Genomic DNA, 15,375 nt, shown 5'->3' with positions numbered 1-15,375 from the left:
AGTGATCGATCCATCATTTGACGGAATGACCACGTGATAAACGGCTGTGATCAGCGGCTATTTACCGTGATGCGCCGGGTCCTCCGGACCTGGCGGTCACGGATGTTCCCGGGTGCGCGCCCCAGGGGGCGCGCGGGAGCAACATTCTGGGAGGACATCCACGGACGTCCACCCAGAAAAACCCGACCACGCTGTAGCCGTCTTTTGGATATGGCCCGGTCGGCAAGTGGTTAATAGCATGTTTGGTTTGTGGTGCCTAGATGCAGTGTAGTTCCACTTTAATATGCTGCCAAGGATCTGTAATACAGTATTCTACTTTCGTCTTCCTATATGTGCAACTGGGTCAGGTCACCATAAACCATCCATACAGATATTAAACCAAATTTTTTTAAACTGTGTTCTTGGTAGACATGTGCATTCGTTTTTGTCCGATAACGATAACAAACAAACGATAACAAACAAACGATAACGAAAGTGCAGAATACGAAAACCGAAAGATCCGACATAAACAAATGCTTTATTTTAGTTTTCATTGCCACAACAGTTAGATATACTGTAGATAGGAGATTCGACATGATGCTGACAATAACAATCTGTGTCTATCGAACCTGTGGTCGAATGTGCCTAACCTTAGCTCTATTAGTCCAAGATTATTCTACATAGAGAGAAAAGATTCGACATAGAGAGAAAAGATTCGACACAGAGAGAAAAGATTCGACATAGAGAGAAAAGTTCGCTGCTGGAATTGGGTGGGGGAAGTAAAATAAAAATAATGATGATGATGAATGTTATTGGCCAATTGTAATCAAAGAGGAGGGGCAGTAAAATAGCTAGAACTAAGTACACACGTACAGCCAACTTACTTTCACTTACGATTTGCTAACAGAGAGAGACACACACACTGAATCATTTCAGAAGACAGTCAATCTTAGCTGGTCCGTTTGTCAGAGAACCTGAATTATTTAGCAATTAAGCATAAGCACAGCAGCAGAACAATAGTGAAGCAAGCTACAGTTCAACTTAACTTTTTCATAATAATCTGCTGCTATTGTGTTAGTGTTGTGAACTTGATAGTGATACTAGTCTTGCTAGTGTTGTGATAGCCTCAGAGGCTGCCCGTGTTGTGGGGGGGGATTTATTATTATAGATTCTATATTATAATGCCATATCAATATCTGACACAACGTCGGATGCCGCGCCTGCCATTGCACTTGGAGATTGAGAAACGAATGTGAAAGTTGGCTGACTGTTGGGGTAGAGTAGACCATTCAACATGAACGACGAAGATTCAACAAAGCAACGAAAAACATACAAACGTCAAATCTTTGGCTTATGGTGTCTGTTGAAAGTTCTAAGAAGATTTGACGGAGCATCTAAACTGTACGACGCTGCAAACGTACATTTCCGGTCAAATGCATCCACCCATAGGCTTTAGAAAAATTCTAATGTTGGTTGACTAGTAAAATAATTAATAAATATAATTATTACTAGTCATACAACATTAGAATTCTACTACAGCTAGCTTGTAGGCGGAAAATTCGACCCGAAATGTACACGTACAGTTTAGCTGCTCCGTCAAATCTTCTTTGAACATTCGACAGACACCATAAGCCTGCAATGACAGATTCAACCTTAATTAATTTGAATTTTTGGACAAATGCAATTTTTAACGAAAAACAAAATAAATAAAAACGAATTTCGGGAGTAACTAAATACATTTTTTTTTTCAGACGAAAACGAAATTCCAAAACAAAATATTTCAGTGTGCACATGTCTAGTTATTGGCTTCATTCAGACCCCCATGTCTAATTAAAAGTTAGTAAATGCAATTCCTTTGATTTCATATTATGGAGATGGTCAGGATTGCTACCTTTGTATAGTCAGGAACTCCTAAACTGAAAGTCTAGTAAATGGTATTTTCCATAAACTTTTAATGTATATCTGGGCATGTTGTGGGCTGGTGGTAGCTCAATGTTCTTCTTCATTCATAATTACATTTAAAAAAAAATGTTTTTTCAATCTGTGCCTATACAAAAATATATGTTCATTAAGCTTAGCAACTTGGTATAAACAAATTGTAAACCTGTCTGCTTTATGTGGTAGGAATTTTCTTTAGCCTTAGTCAAGCAGAGGAGACTTTTATAAACCCTAGCATCAATTAATCCTAAAGCTCTTTTACAACCTGAAAAATGGAAAATATATTCTGTCATTAATGTGCCCACACCTCTCCATTACACAGTTAGCCTGTTAATATTTCCACTACTGGAAAGTCAGAAAAATAATAATACATAAAGAATATGTTCTCAAATAAAGATATGAGTACATATTTACCTAATATGTGTACATATATAAACAGGGATATGGCGGTATATATTTTGTGGTAGTGATACTTTGCTTTGCGATAAAACAAGCAAATGATAAGGCAGGTTTTAGGCCCAGAGTGTTTCCCACCCCCTACATTCAGAAGTACTTTATTGGCATTGGAGAAGTGAATCTGATGTTTAAAAGGCTGTGAAAAAACATTGATTTACAATGTTTAATGCTCTCTTTGGTTTTTCAGCTACTAATTTGAAACTACATGAGGCTAATGGCTTTCTTGTTGGCATAGCTATCAAAGTTTTAAGCAGTATTTATCACTAGGTATCCCAAAATAAAGCATTCTAGATTTTATATATTACATTTTATAAATGTTAGTATAATTCAATTCTTTATTCTGTCTCTTAGGAGTTTTTTTTATTAATGCATCATTTATGTAGGTATTCAAAAAACTTCTACTGGGACACACTAAACTTCATAAGCCAAAGAATACCCAGACCTTAATGGGACCATGGGTTTAATAGTACAACCCCTGGCAAAAATTATGGAATCACCAGTCCCCGAGGATGTTCCTTCAGTTGTTTATTGTTGTAGAAAAAAAGCAGATCACAAACATGACCAAAAACTAAAGGCATTTCAAATGGCAACTTTCTGGCTTTAAGAAACACTAAAAGAAATCAAGAAAAATAATTGTGGTGGCCAGTAACAGTTAGATTTATAGAACAAGCACAGGGAATAAATTATGGAATCACTCAACTCTGAGGAAAAAATTATGGAATGATGAAAAACAAACAAAATAACACTCCAACACATCACTAGTACTTTGTTGTACCACCTCTGGCTTTTATAACTGCTTGCAGTCTCTGAGGCATTGACTTAATGAGTGATAAACAGTACTCTTCATCAATATGGCTCCAGCCTTCTCTGATTGCTGTTGCCAAATCATCTTTGCAGGTTGGAGCCTTGTCATGGACCATTTTCTTTAACTTCCACCACAGATTTTCAATTGGATTGAGATCCGGACTGTTTGCAGGCCATGACATTGACCTTATGTGTCTTTCTTCAAGGAATTTTTTCACAGTTTTTGCTCTATGGCAAGATACATTATCATCTTGATAAATGATTTAATCATCCCCAAACATCCTTTCAATAGATGGGATAAGAAAAGTGTCCAAAATTTCAATGTAAACCTGTGCATTTATTGAAGATTTAATGACAGCCATCTCCCCAGTGCCTTTACCTGACATGCAGCCCCATATCATAATTGACTGTGGAAATTTGTATGTTTTCTTCAGACAGTTGTCTGCATAAATCTCAATGGAACGGCACCAAACAAAAGTTCCAGCATCATCACCTTGCCCAATGCAGATTCGAGATTCATCACTGAATATGACTTTCATCCAATCATCCACAGTCCACGATTGCCTTTCCTTAGCCCATTGTAACCTTGTTTTTTTTGTGTTTAGGTGTTAGAGATGGCTTTCTTTTAGCTTTTCTGTATGTAAATCCCATTTCCTTTAGGCGGTTTCTTACAGTTCAGTCACAGATGTTGACTCCAGTGTCCTCCCATTTGTTCCTCATTTGTTTTGTTGTACATTTTCTGTTTTCAAGGCATATTGCTTTACGTTTTCTGTCTTGACACTTTGATGTCTTCCTTGGTCTACCAGTATGCTTGCCTTTAACCACCTTCCCATGTTGTTTGTATTTGGTCCATGTTTTAGACACAGCCGACTGTGAACAACCAACATCTTGTGCAACACTGCGTGATGATTTACCCTTTTTACCTACATACTAACAAGCAGATTTAATCTGATGCAGGTGTTAATGTTCGTAATGAAAATTTACAGGGTGATTCCATAATTTTTTCCCCAGAATTGAGTGATTCCATAATTTATTCCCTGTGCTTGTTCTATAAATCTAACTGTTACTGGCCACCACAATTATTTTTCTTGATTTCTTTTAGTGTTTCTTAAAGCCAGAAAGTTGCCATTTGAAATACCTTTAGTTTTTGGCCATGTCTGTGATCTGCTTTTTTTCTACAACAATAAACAACTGAAGGAACATCCTCAGGGACTGGTGATTCCATAATTTTTGCCAGGGGTTGTATGATATGGCATGTTCATTAAAGGGAGTTTTACAAATGTTTGGCCCTACACTTAACTACCTGTCCACTGCACTGACCTACCTTATTCCCATGCTGACCACTACACTGACCAACCTGATTCCTATACTGACTAGTATATTGACCTACCTGTCCACTACACTGACCTACCTGACTACTACACACTGTCCACTACATTGACCGTTACACTGTCCACTACACTACACTGTCCACTACAATACCCACTGCACTGTCCACTACACTACACTGTCCACTACAATACCCACTATACTACACTGTCCACTACAATACCCACTACACTACAATACCCACTACACTACACTACACTGACCACTACAATACACACTACACTACACTTACCACTACAATACCCACTACATTACACACTACACTATCCATTACAATACCCACTACGCTACACTGTCCACTACAATACCCACTACACTACAACACCCACTTCACCTTACTGACCACTGGAAGCCTACGGGCATGGAGGGGTTAACACCCGGAAGGGTCACTGGTGGAGCAGGGAAGGGTGCCAGTGACCATGCTGGGGAGGATGGAAACCTGGTCTGGAGGTGTACACTAGCACCCGATGGCTGCAAACTATGGGCAGAGACACGGCCGTGTCCAAAAGATGGTGGTACCTGGGGATGTGGGGCCAGCCTAGGCCAAGCTAGGGGTCCGAGGGGTCTGCCAAACGTGTTTCCACTTTTCTATAGAAAGAGGGGAGCCAAGGACCAGGGAAGTTGAGCTGAGCCGAAGGTGTCCAGGATGTTACAACAACGTCATCGTTGAGGAGGAAGAGGAAAGCTGCACATGACCCCATTCGCCCAAACACAGGGGCAGCCTGAGACTAAACATAGCGGCTGGAGCGCAGGCCATGGGGACACAGGAAATAGAAAGTGTGGGGGCCAGAGCGGGTATTTCACCCACCTAAATGTTGTGCCCAGGATCACGGCCCCCCTTCACACTACGTCACTGGACAGGTGTATCAAAACCCCAAAACAAAAAAGTTGTATGCTGCAGCTTACCAGTCCTTGGATGCTGTGGCTGCATTGTTTTCTTTAAGGTATTACCCTTCAACATCTGTACCAGACCCTTATCCAGGATGAGGGCCTGGTATGGTATTTAAGGTGGACCTCATGCAAAAAAAGTACACAAAAAATGCTGTGTAGCCCCCCTAAACTCCATACCAGACCCTTATCTGAGCAGGCAGCCTGGCTGTCCAAGAAAAGGAGAGGCATCAAGCATGTATTCCCCCCAACTATACCAGGCTACATACCCTCTACATGGGGGAGAATATATTTCCTGGAGGACCCCTGGCAATGCACCTTGCCCTCTATGGGCCCCTTCCCCACATCCCTAGCCCAGTGGATGTGGGGGATTGCGGAGGGGGGACTTATAGGTATCTGGAAGCCCCCTTTAAAATAAGAAGCCCCAGATGCCCCCCCCCCCCACTTGAATCTGTAAGTGGTACATAGTATCCCTGGTCACTTATTCACGAAAAAAAAAAAATAGTGGATAAAAACACACACACCATGCATAAAGTCCTTTATTAAAATATTGTAAAAATCAAAAACATTTCCTATAGAAAAAACTGATCATTACATAGAATCATTTAAAATCACATAAAACATGACAACTCACCCGCAATGCTCCCATTCCTGCCTGACACACCACACCTGACAGCTCCCAGGTTGTTGATGACCATAGTTGGTTACTTATGTCACCCAGGCTACCTGCAGGCTTGGTTAATATATGATGCCGTTGCTCTAGAGATACTGCCATGAAATGATTGACTTTTGGCTGCATCAGCAGCCAAAAGTTTGGTGAGGATAAACAGGCCATATCTGTCCATTTATTTTGCCCATTCAGTGAACATTGAACAGTTAGAATCTAGGTCAAACCTGCCATTAATCTGAACCTGAAGCTCAGTCATTCCTATGGCTAAGAATGCAACACAAGCAGAGAGAATGGGAAGTTATCAGCTCACTAGATTTCTGACATAATCCACAGGTATTTATTGCACTTATCAAATAGATATAAGAAAACACTTGATGGTATATTTAATAAACCAAAGAGATCAAATAAGAGACAGTTATTTTAAAGATTTGCATTTATCATGTTTACTGAAACCAATTAAATTTCTTTCTGCATTATGTATAAATCTTAGTGGTTTAAGCATCAGAAAAGATTAAGCTGAGGTCGTCAAGGATTTCAAAATTTAGTTTCCTGTGAAGTTAATAATGAATTTTGGACAAAATAATGCAAAGAAGGTAGGGAATTGCCTATGCTGCTAGTAAGCAGGAAATACCAATGAGACAATATTTGTTATGTTCATCTTTACAAGATTTTTTTTTCATGCAGTCTGTTGGAACTCTGAATGTTTATGTTTAGACTTTTTCTCTGCTTTAATTTGCTTTTAAGTGACTCTGTGGATATTTTGCAAAACTAAAAAAAGGTGCTCCTTGCAAATAAAAAATGAATGCTTACCTTTCTCACCAACTGTGCTCCTGATTTTCACTATCGTGAAGAGCTAAGCTTGTTGAAGAATGTTTAGCATCTAACAAACTACCTGGTATTTCAAAGGCCTGGTTGCCTTGCTGCCTGGTGTGGTTTGCCAGTCCCTACATCACCTCTTTGTCCTGAAGTGACATAGGGCCTTAATGATAGAACTACAAAGCACAGGGGGTGACCAGGCATTTGACACACCCAGATGCCTATTCATGAGAATAAGTGAGACATTGGCTTAGTCATGTGTACTGAACACATTTTTCAGTTGTAAAGATGAATTTAAGGCAAAAAAAATTGCAGCTCATCATAACACCCTTATAACAGCAACAAATAGAATGCAAATACACATTAAGATAAATGGCCAGCTAGAACAATCATTAATAGTGAAAAATATATTTTGACTAGTCACTGGGCTGCCAAAAACTGTATCATGATTTCAACCTAAATTTACAAAAGAAAGCAAACCTGTAAGAAAAATACAGTTCAAGCTTCATTGTAATATTTTTACTGGACCTAATTTTGGATCATTAGGGGAGATTTAGTAAAACTGGAGTGTGCAAAAAATGGCGCAGCACTACATAGAAACCAATCAGCTTCTAGGTTTTATTGTCAAAGCTTAACTGAATAATCTGAAGTTAGAAGCTTATTGGCTACCATGCACAGCTGCACCAAATTCTGAGTGCTCCACTTTTAGTTGAGCCATAATGTCAAACATTTGACTAGAATTATGAATGCTTGTTCATACTCTTTTTTTTACATATAGCTCTGTATTGCATATTTCTATAGCCTATCATTTTTATTTGACCAAAGAACATCTGGTAAATTTGTTAAAATGTACATATAATTGATTCAAGCTAAAATGACATGAGGTAAACAATATGCAAACATTACCTAAAACCTAAGAGTAATAATTGTGCCACCCGTTTTACATTATTTATTCTTTGTAACAAAGTCCATACGAGTTTACTTTGCTTCCTAAAATGAAACATGTATATAATTGTCCGTTGTATGTATAGCTAGTAGTAGTTGTGTTCAACTGTACTTTTCTGATCAAGCTATTTTGTAGCTTATCCAAGGCACTTCTTTAGTTCCTCTGAGTGTCAGTGGTGTATTTAATTTTTAAGTGTTTCAGAATCATACAACATTTAAAGATGCAACCCAATTACAAATGACAAATACATAAAATATATATTTTATCTGCAACATACTATGCATGATGCTGGCTGCTTTGAATTACTTATTTTAACCCATAATATTATGCATAGAAATTATAGAACTGAGTAATCACGGAAATTCAGGACACCAAACCAAGATACCAAACAGAAAATTACTCTTTATCCTAAAGACACTGAAATGAAAAGCAGGGGTAATAATCAAAAAAATGTATGAAACCACCATAGAAAAGACAGTGTGAAAGTAAACGTAATTAAAGTGCTAGAAATTGTCACTCGATCCAGTAAGCTTTTACAAGTCAAAAATTGTTAATGGTCTAATGACCCTCAGGATTTCACCTTCTGAATAGAAACAGAGAAATATTGATCACATTTTTCTTTTTTTATTGTAAATGAAACAAATGATTTTAAATTGAATACAATGGTATTAAAAGGTTTGAAACATAGTAGCATGATGAGCATGAATTGACTGGAAAGCATCTATAATATTTATCTGTTGCTACAGATTACAAATTCTCAAAGAAAATAGAAGTGTAAGTATGCATAGGTATAGTCAGAGTGTACAGTCCACACATTGTTCCAGCATCCTCCCTTACACCTGCAATTAGAGGAAAGACCAGCAACTCCTCCCAGGTTTACCTGTGTGGAGCAATACTGGCATTGTTCCAAGGTACCTTGAGAAGTGTATATAAAGATCACCACAGGTCTGTCCAGCCTTGTTCCCTACCAACCCTCTTCTCTAGTGTCTCAGCTACTTAGAAGATGGGGACCTCCAATAGGATCCCGTTGTGGATCCTACTAGTCATCTTGGCCCCTCTGAATGGTAGGTATCCTCACACACTCTTCTATGACTTTTCCATAGAGAAATCTATTAAGAATTTTATATTAATTATTTGAAGCTTTATTTAAAAAATGCATACTTTTTTTTAAAGGAAATGATTACTAATATACTAAAATAGTTATATTAGAAAGAAGTGCCTGCTATGTGTGACTTCTTAAATCTAGTGTACTTATGGAAATTGACCAATGTTAACAAACAAGTGAAACCTGTTTACTGGATGGAATAGCTTTAGTTTTTCTTGGATGCTTATGTACCATTAAAATATATTGCTTCTACATTAGAATTTGAAAAAAGCAATCTACGAAAAATAATTATAAAGTCTTAGGGGGGGATTTACTAAAACTGGAGAGCACAGAATCTGGTGCAGCTGTGCATAGAAACCAGTCAGCTTACAGGTTTTATTGTCAAAGCTTAATTGAACAAACTGAAGTTAGAAGCTGATTGGCTACCATGCACAGCTGAATCAGATTCTGAGTGTTCCAACCTTAGTAAATCTCCTTCTTAGTTATTTTGCTTTGGATGCTGATTCTGTCAGTGCTGATATAACACTGATTATAACTTTCACAGTGTATTACAAAAAAATATTGTGTTGTATAGCATTGTTATGGTTATTAGCTGTCCTCTGTCTTAATTGGTACAAAAGGTATGATAACATTTTAGTATAATTATATCTGAATCTGTGTGAGTGTGTATGTGTGTGCATAAGCCTGAGTGTTATAAAACCTTAAGGAATGTATTTACCTTTGCGCAATTCTCTGTATTTACTAGTGTCAGAGCAGGTTTATTGTAGATAAGCGTGTAAAAAGGATTATGTAATACAGTCATAGTAATCACTTTATTCACACTAACAAACAATACAGTACAGTACAATTAGAGTATGCATTAAAATATTTAAGATCCAGTGAACATCTGTTAGCAGTCCTTCTTAATCTTCTATAAAATAGACAAAATTGGTGTACTGATCCATTTACAATAAAGTATATGGATGGAAACAGAATACAGACCGATTGTTAGACAATGCATTTGTATAGTTATTGTTCAAACAGAGATGATGCTGAGTACACAATATACACACAGCTGAGAACAGATACAGCACATAATCTGTCCTTAAAGGAAAGGGGGAATTCACCTTGGTTTCAATGTTCCATTTTCTTTTTTGCAGTTGAATTTGCACTAATAAATGGAGATACAATATATAACAAGATAGGCACCCAATAGGCTGTTATAGGGAATGTGTCAGTACAGAATTATGACATTCCAGTGCCACTCCCGTTTAAATGCATGGAATTGTTCAGTAAGGTAGTACAGAGTGCCCTGGTGATGTGTGGGGTGACATTACCCATAGCAATGTCTCAGAAATGATCTTTCACAGATCTCACTTCAGTAAATTAAAATCTGAATCATTGGCATGGCATGGCTGTTTCCCTGTGTCTGTTCTCTGTCTTGCCTTATTATGTAGAGATCTAGGGAACAGTAGTATTTCAGATATCGTGGGACTGTGGTGAGCTGAACAATTTGCTAGCTTTTTTTTATCTCTGGGTATCTGTAGTGGTAGGATCTCACTGCCATAATTCTTGTTTTTTCTTCTCAAACCTTGGAATTTTGGGTGATTCTATTCCCACTGGGGTATTAGCACTTTTTCTTCTGTTGTATTCTTGCAAAATGTTAAATGCCAGCAGAGCCCCCTTTGTAATATCAATGTCATGTATACATATCTGAAGAAGTGTAAAAATCTTAACCCAGAGTTCATGAGAGCTAAGAGAAACCACTGGGGAACTGAGCTCTGCGGCATCTACCAAACATCACAGTATCCCTTTTGGACTAAATGATCCTTTAAATGGTAACTCCACTTTTGTGGGGAAAAAAATAATAAATAAAGAAAAAATAATATAGCATATACAATTTCGATACAAGTCATATTGTAATTGAATGTTATTAAAAATCACCTTTTCTTTTAAATATGCAGCGCTGTAATTTTCTGAAAATGCAATCCAATATGAATACCTGGAGGTGTTCTGTACACAGAATGTAATTCTGTGTACAGAATCCAAGATTTTACTGTATAGCTTTTGCATATAGATAACTCCTATCTTACTGAGCAGAAAACATAGATATTAGCATGTATGTGTCCCCTTTCTCTTACACAATAAAAATGTGGGTTTTCATAATTAGTTTCACTGGAGGTTCAGAAAGAAACCCATGGTTCTTTTTTGTGTGTTATGATAATATCCTTGCTTTATCATTGAGGTTAGGTAGAGGTAGTCAGGTAACTATGTTTCTTTCACAGTAAACAAATATAGAGAGAATTATAATTTATTTTGGTTCCAATAAACAGGAAAGGTCTTTACCTCTTTTTAAGCAAATCAGTTAGACCCCTTTCACACTGAGGCGTTTTTCAGGCGCTTTGGGGCTAAAAATTGCACCTGTAAAGCACCTGAAAAACACCTTCTTTGCAGTCTCAGTGTAAAAGCTTGAGTGCTTTCACATTGAGGCGATGCGCTGGCAGAACATTAAAAAAAACTCCTGCAAGCAGCATCTTTGGAGCGGTGAAAGAGCGGTGTATACACCGCTCCTCCACCACTCCTACCCATTGAAATGAATGGGCAGCGCCGCCAAACCGCTGGCAAAGCGGCGCTTTGTGGGTTGTTCTTAACCCTTTTTCACCCTGCTAGCAGCCGAAAACCTCCGCAAAAATGACGGTGAAGCTCCGCTAAGAATAGCGGCGTTTTACCGCCAACACCCGCCCGCTCCAGTGTGAAAGCAGCCTTAAAGCTATCTGAGATGGGTAAAACTTTTCTATACCTCTTTTTGAGCAGAGCCATAAAGGTTATATTTCAATAACTCGGCCTAAGCTGAACTTTTAAATTGTTGGAACATTCAATTTTTTTAAAGAATAACTATAGCCTTGTAAAATGATCATTTACCCTCATGCTTCCACAATGCCAGTATCCCTTAAAAGTCTTAGACTCCTCTATACATGCCCCCACCAGATTCAGACTGTGTGGACTAAAGAAAACAGCTGCCATTGTTCTCCCAGCTATTTCCTCTGTTCTTCTGCATGCAGTATGTTAAAAAAATATATACTATTAACTCCTATGGAGAGACCATATGCATCCCATGGACAATTACTGCATTCTTTGTAATTTCAGCATTCATATAAGATTTCTTTTACTTCTTTTGTTGTAGCTCAAATACAGTATGGAGATTATACCGTAGAAGAGACTGAAACAGAAACTTATGACTACACTGTTGATGAGACTGTACAACAACAGCAGAAAATTCAACAACAACAGCAAGTAATACAACAACAGCAAGTAATACAACAACAGCAACAAGGACAGACTGGTACATTTTAATTGTCTATAGTAATAATATATAATAGATTATGTGATTAGAAAAAAATGACTGTTTAGATAAACCATAAGTAGCACCCTGCTTGATTATTCTTTATATAATGCTTAGCTGATATATGGATACACGCACCTTACTTATGCCACAGAAAAGGTCCAATCGAACATGCAGTTTATAAATTAACATTGTTTTATAGTATCTGTCTATTGTGATTGCTAATGCCATATGCACAGCCATGACATCAGACATTGTAGACAAATAAGAGAGGGTTGAATTAAACATTTTCATTAATATACCATATAATTTAACTGTAACAACCAAAGTATATAGTCTATTGCTTTGTTTAATCTTTGTACACGTGTCAGACAACACTGTATCATAATGGATATACAGTACTTGTGCTATGGTTCTGTTTTCTGTTCTTGTTTCTTTTTATAAAAAGTACAAGGAAATGGCCCTCTAAAGTCTTATGGAAATTTTTGTAAAACTCATTTTCCGTACTACAGACCTTATGAAGCACACTTCATACTATATCATGACTGACAATACTAGCAATCTGACATAATTTAATATCCATGCATCTATAAAAGGCATGATGAAAAACTGAACAAGGCAGTTGTTCTTTATTTCTATACTGTAATTATTGAGCACCATTTTTAATACATCTTTTATTTTTTTCAGTTTTAATAACAGGAGCACCAAGAATATCATTTATCCAAGTGTCTACTAACCTTCCAGTGAAAGGTAGGTAGCACAGATTCTAACTTGTTTGGATGTTGGCTATGTATAGTGTGTAGACAGTAAATACTTCAAAAAGGGTATTTAATTAACAATATACTTTACATATGTACACATCAATTTAAGGTGTTTCTAAAGACATCATTAATTTACTTCTAATTAAGTTTCCCAAGTCAAGGGAGAGGATGTTACCTTACTGCCATTTCAGAGGTGGAAATGAAAAAAAAATGTATCCCTCACTATATTGTGAATGGCAATTTGTTTTTTTTTACAAACATCTTAGATATAAGAAAGGCAGCTCGCATAGTCAATTGAAAAACAGCCAAAGAGTTTAGCTCTGATAATAAAAGATCCATAAGAAACAGTTTATTTAGATTTTAGGTAATTAACTATATGGAGACTTAGTAAATGGACTGGATGGAAAAAACATATACCATATATACTTGAGTATAAGCCGACCCAAATATAAGCCAAGGCACCTAATTTTACCACAAAAAACTGGGAAAACTTATTGACTCGAGCATAAGCCTAGGGTGAGAAATGCGCAGCTACTGTAAGTGGAAAAGAGGGTCAACAATGCCCATTTGCAGCCTCACTGTGCCCATTTGCAGCCATAGGTCCCCTGAACTTCAAACTAAGGGTTTCAAGTTAAGGGTTCCTAGATGCCCCCTAGCTGAAGCCAAAATTTGGGGTCTCTGGACCCAAAGGGTCCTGAAATGACATTGCTGCAGATGGACACAGTTGACCAACTTTGGGGCCCCGTATCTCGGGGCCACTTGGTGCTAGGAACCCCAATTTGGTGTGCAAACCCAGTGGAACTAGCACTACCACGTATCCAAAGCTGGGGTTCCTAGTACCAAGTGCTCCCGAGATACGGGGCCCCAAATTCGGTTTGGAAAATGTCAAGCACTTTTCTGCAGCAGAGAATTACATTTTCCAAACCGACTTTGGGGCCAATTATCTCGGGGGCCACTTGATGCTAGGAACCCCAGCTTTAGATATGTTGTAGTGCTAGTTCTACTGGGTTTGCACACCAAATTTGGGTTCCTAGCACCAAGTGGCTCCGAGATACGGGGCCCCAAATTCGGTTTGGAAAATGTAATTCTCTGCTGCAGAAAAGTGCTTGACTTGAGTATAAGCCGAGGGGGGCATTTTCAGCACAAAAAAATGTGCTGAAAAACTCGGCTTATACTCGAGTATATACGGTACATTCACTAGCCAATAACAAGAATGTAGAGAAGGGCTCCCATCATTTTCTGCAGTTTTTGTGAATTGTAGGTGTAGAAATGCTTATTACATCTTCCCATACATTTTTGCAGCTTTGAATGTGGCTCATAACAACAGGGTATGCAGCACCTGGGGAAACTTCCACTTCAAGAATTTTGATGGGGATATCTATTACTTCCCGGGTACATGCAATTATGTCTTTGCCTCTCACTGCAAGAGCACCTATGAGGACTTCAACATCCAGATGCGGCGGACTGTTGTAAACAATGTCCCTGTCATTGAAAAGATCAGCATGAAACTCGACGGGCTTATAGTGCAAATAGACCGCAAAACAGTTTCAGTCAATGGCAATATGTAAGTGCATAAGGTCAAGAGCATAACTCTATCCATAGAAGACTGTGTCACTACTGTAAGGGCAGCTGCACTGAGGTTCCAGGGCTATCAGCCTGGACGATTGAATTGTTGCAGCTAGTAATAGTTTTTGGCCAATAGATGTGGATAAAAAGAATGGATATATTGTTTGACAAACTTTGTATAATTGTTATAAAATAAGTTAGTATTATGTACCAATTGAAGGATTGTCAAGGCATAGTTGTGGCCTTGATTAAATACTGTTTATAACTTTTTTCAATATAAATATCTAGACTTATGTGATGGTTTACTTCAACTGCATTACCACTATAGCATCCTATTACCAAGTCTATCTTTAACTATATCATGCTGAAATTATTTGCAGGTATAGCTATTATTTGGAACGTATTTGAACAAATAAAACTGATGTTTAAAACCAACATGTGCTTTCTTCTCTTTCCAAACGCCAGCATTTCTGATTTTTATGTCACTCTGTTTTTCCTGAATCTTTCCATTAACTAAAAGATAAACTGGATATCTCATGTATAAACGTATAAACTATTTAGCGCTTTACCTAAAATAATGGTAATCTCCTTTTCAATATTTCCTTAGAATCCAACTGCCCTTCAGTGGTTCAGGAATTCAGATCGAGAAACATGGTGTATACCTTACAGTGACCTCCAAACTTGGCCTGGTCTTCATGTGGAACGATGATGACAGCCTCTTGGTAAGAGAGAAGA

At 37.9% G+C, this 15,375-nt stretch overlaps 1 protein-coding gene across 2 annotated transcripts in view; it reads left to right on the top strand.

Annotated features, from left to right (window-relative positions):
* Positions 1–8,839: 8,839 nt before the first annotated feature.
* Positions 8,840–15,375, top strand: part of LOC141112207 (mucin-5B-like) — a 72,599-nt gene continuing 66,063 nt past the window's right edge. For both annotated transcript variants that reach the window (XM_073604802.1, XM_073604801.1), the window contains exons 1-5: positions 8,840–8,950; positions 12,155–12,313; positions 13,001–13,063; positions 14,377–14,638; positions 15,248–15,362. In XM_073604802.1, the coding sequence (XP_073460903.1) occupies positions 8,890–8,950; positions 12,155–12,313; positions 13,001–13,063; positions 14,377–14,638; positions 15,248–15,362 (660 nt within the window). In that variant the 5' untranslated portion in view covers positions 8,840–8,889. The remainder of the gene's footprint in view (positions 8,951–12,154; positions 12,314–13,000; positions 13,064–14,376; positions 14,639–15,247; positions 15,363–15,375) is intronic.

The sequence above is a fragment of the Aquarana catesbeiana genome, linkage group LG11 (genome assembly GCF_042186555.1).
Source record: "Aquarana catesbeiana isolate 2022-GZ linkage group LG11, ASM4218655v1, whole genome shotgun sequence".
Lineage (NCBI taxonomy): Eukaryota > Metazoa > Chordata > Amphibia > Anura > Ranidae > Aquarana > Aquarana catesbeiana.
This window is presented reverse-complemented; position numbering and strand designations above follow the sequence as displayed.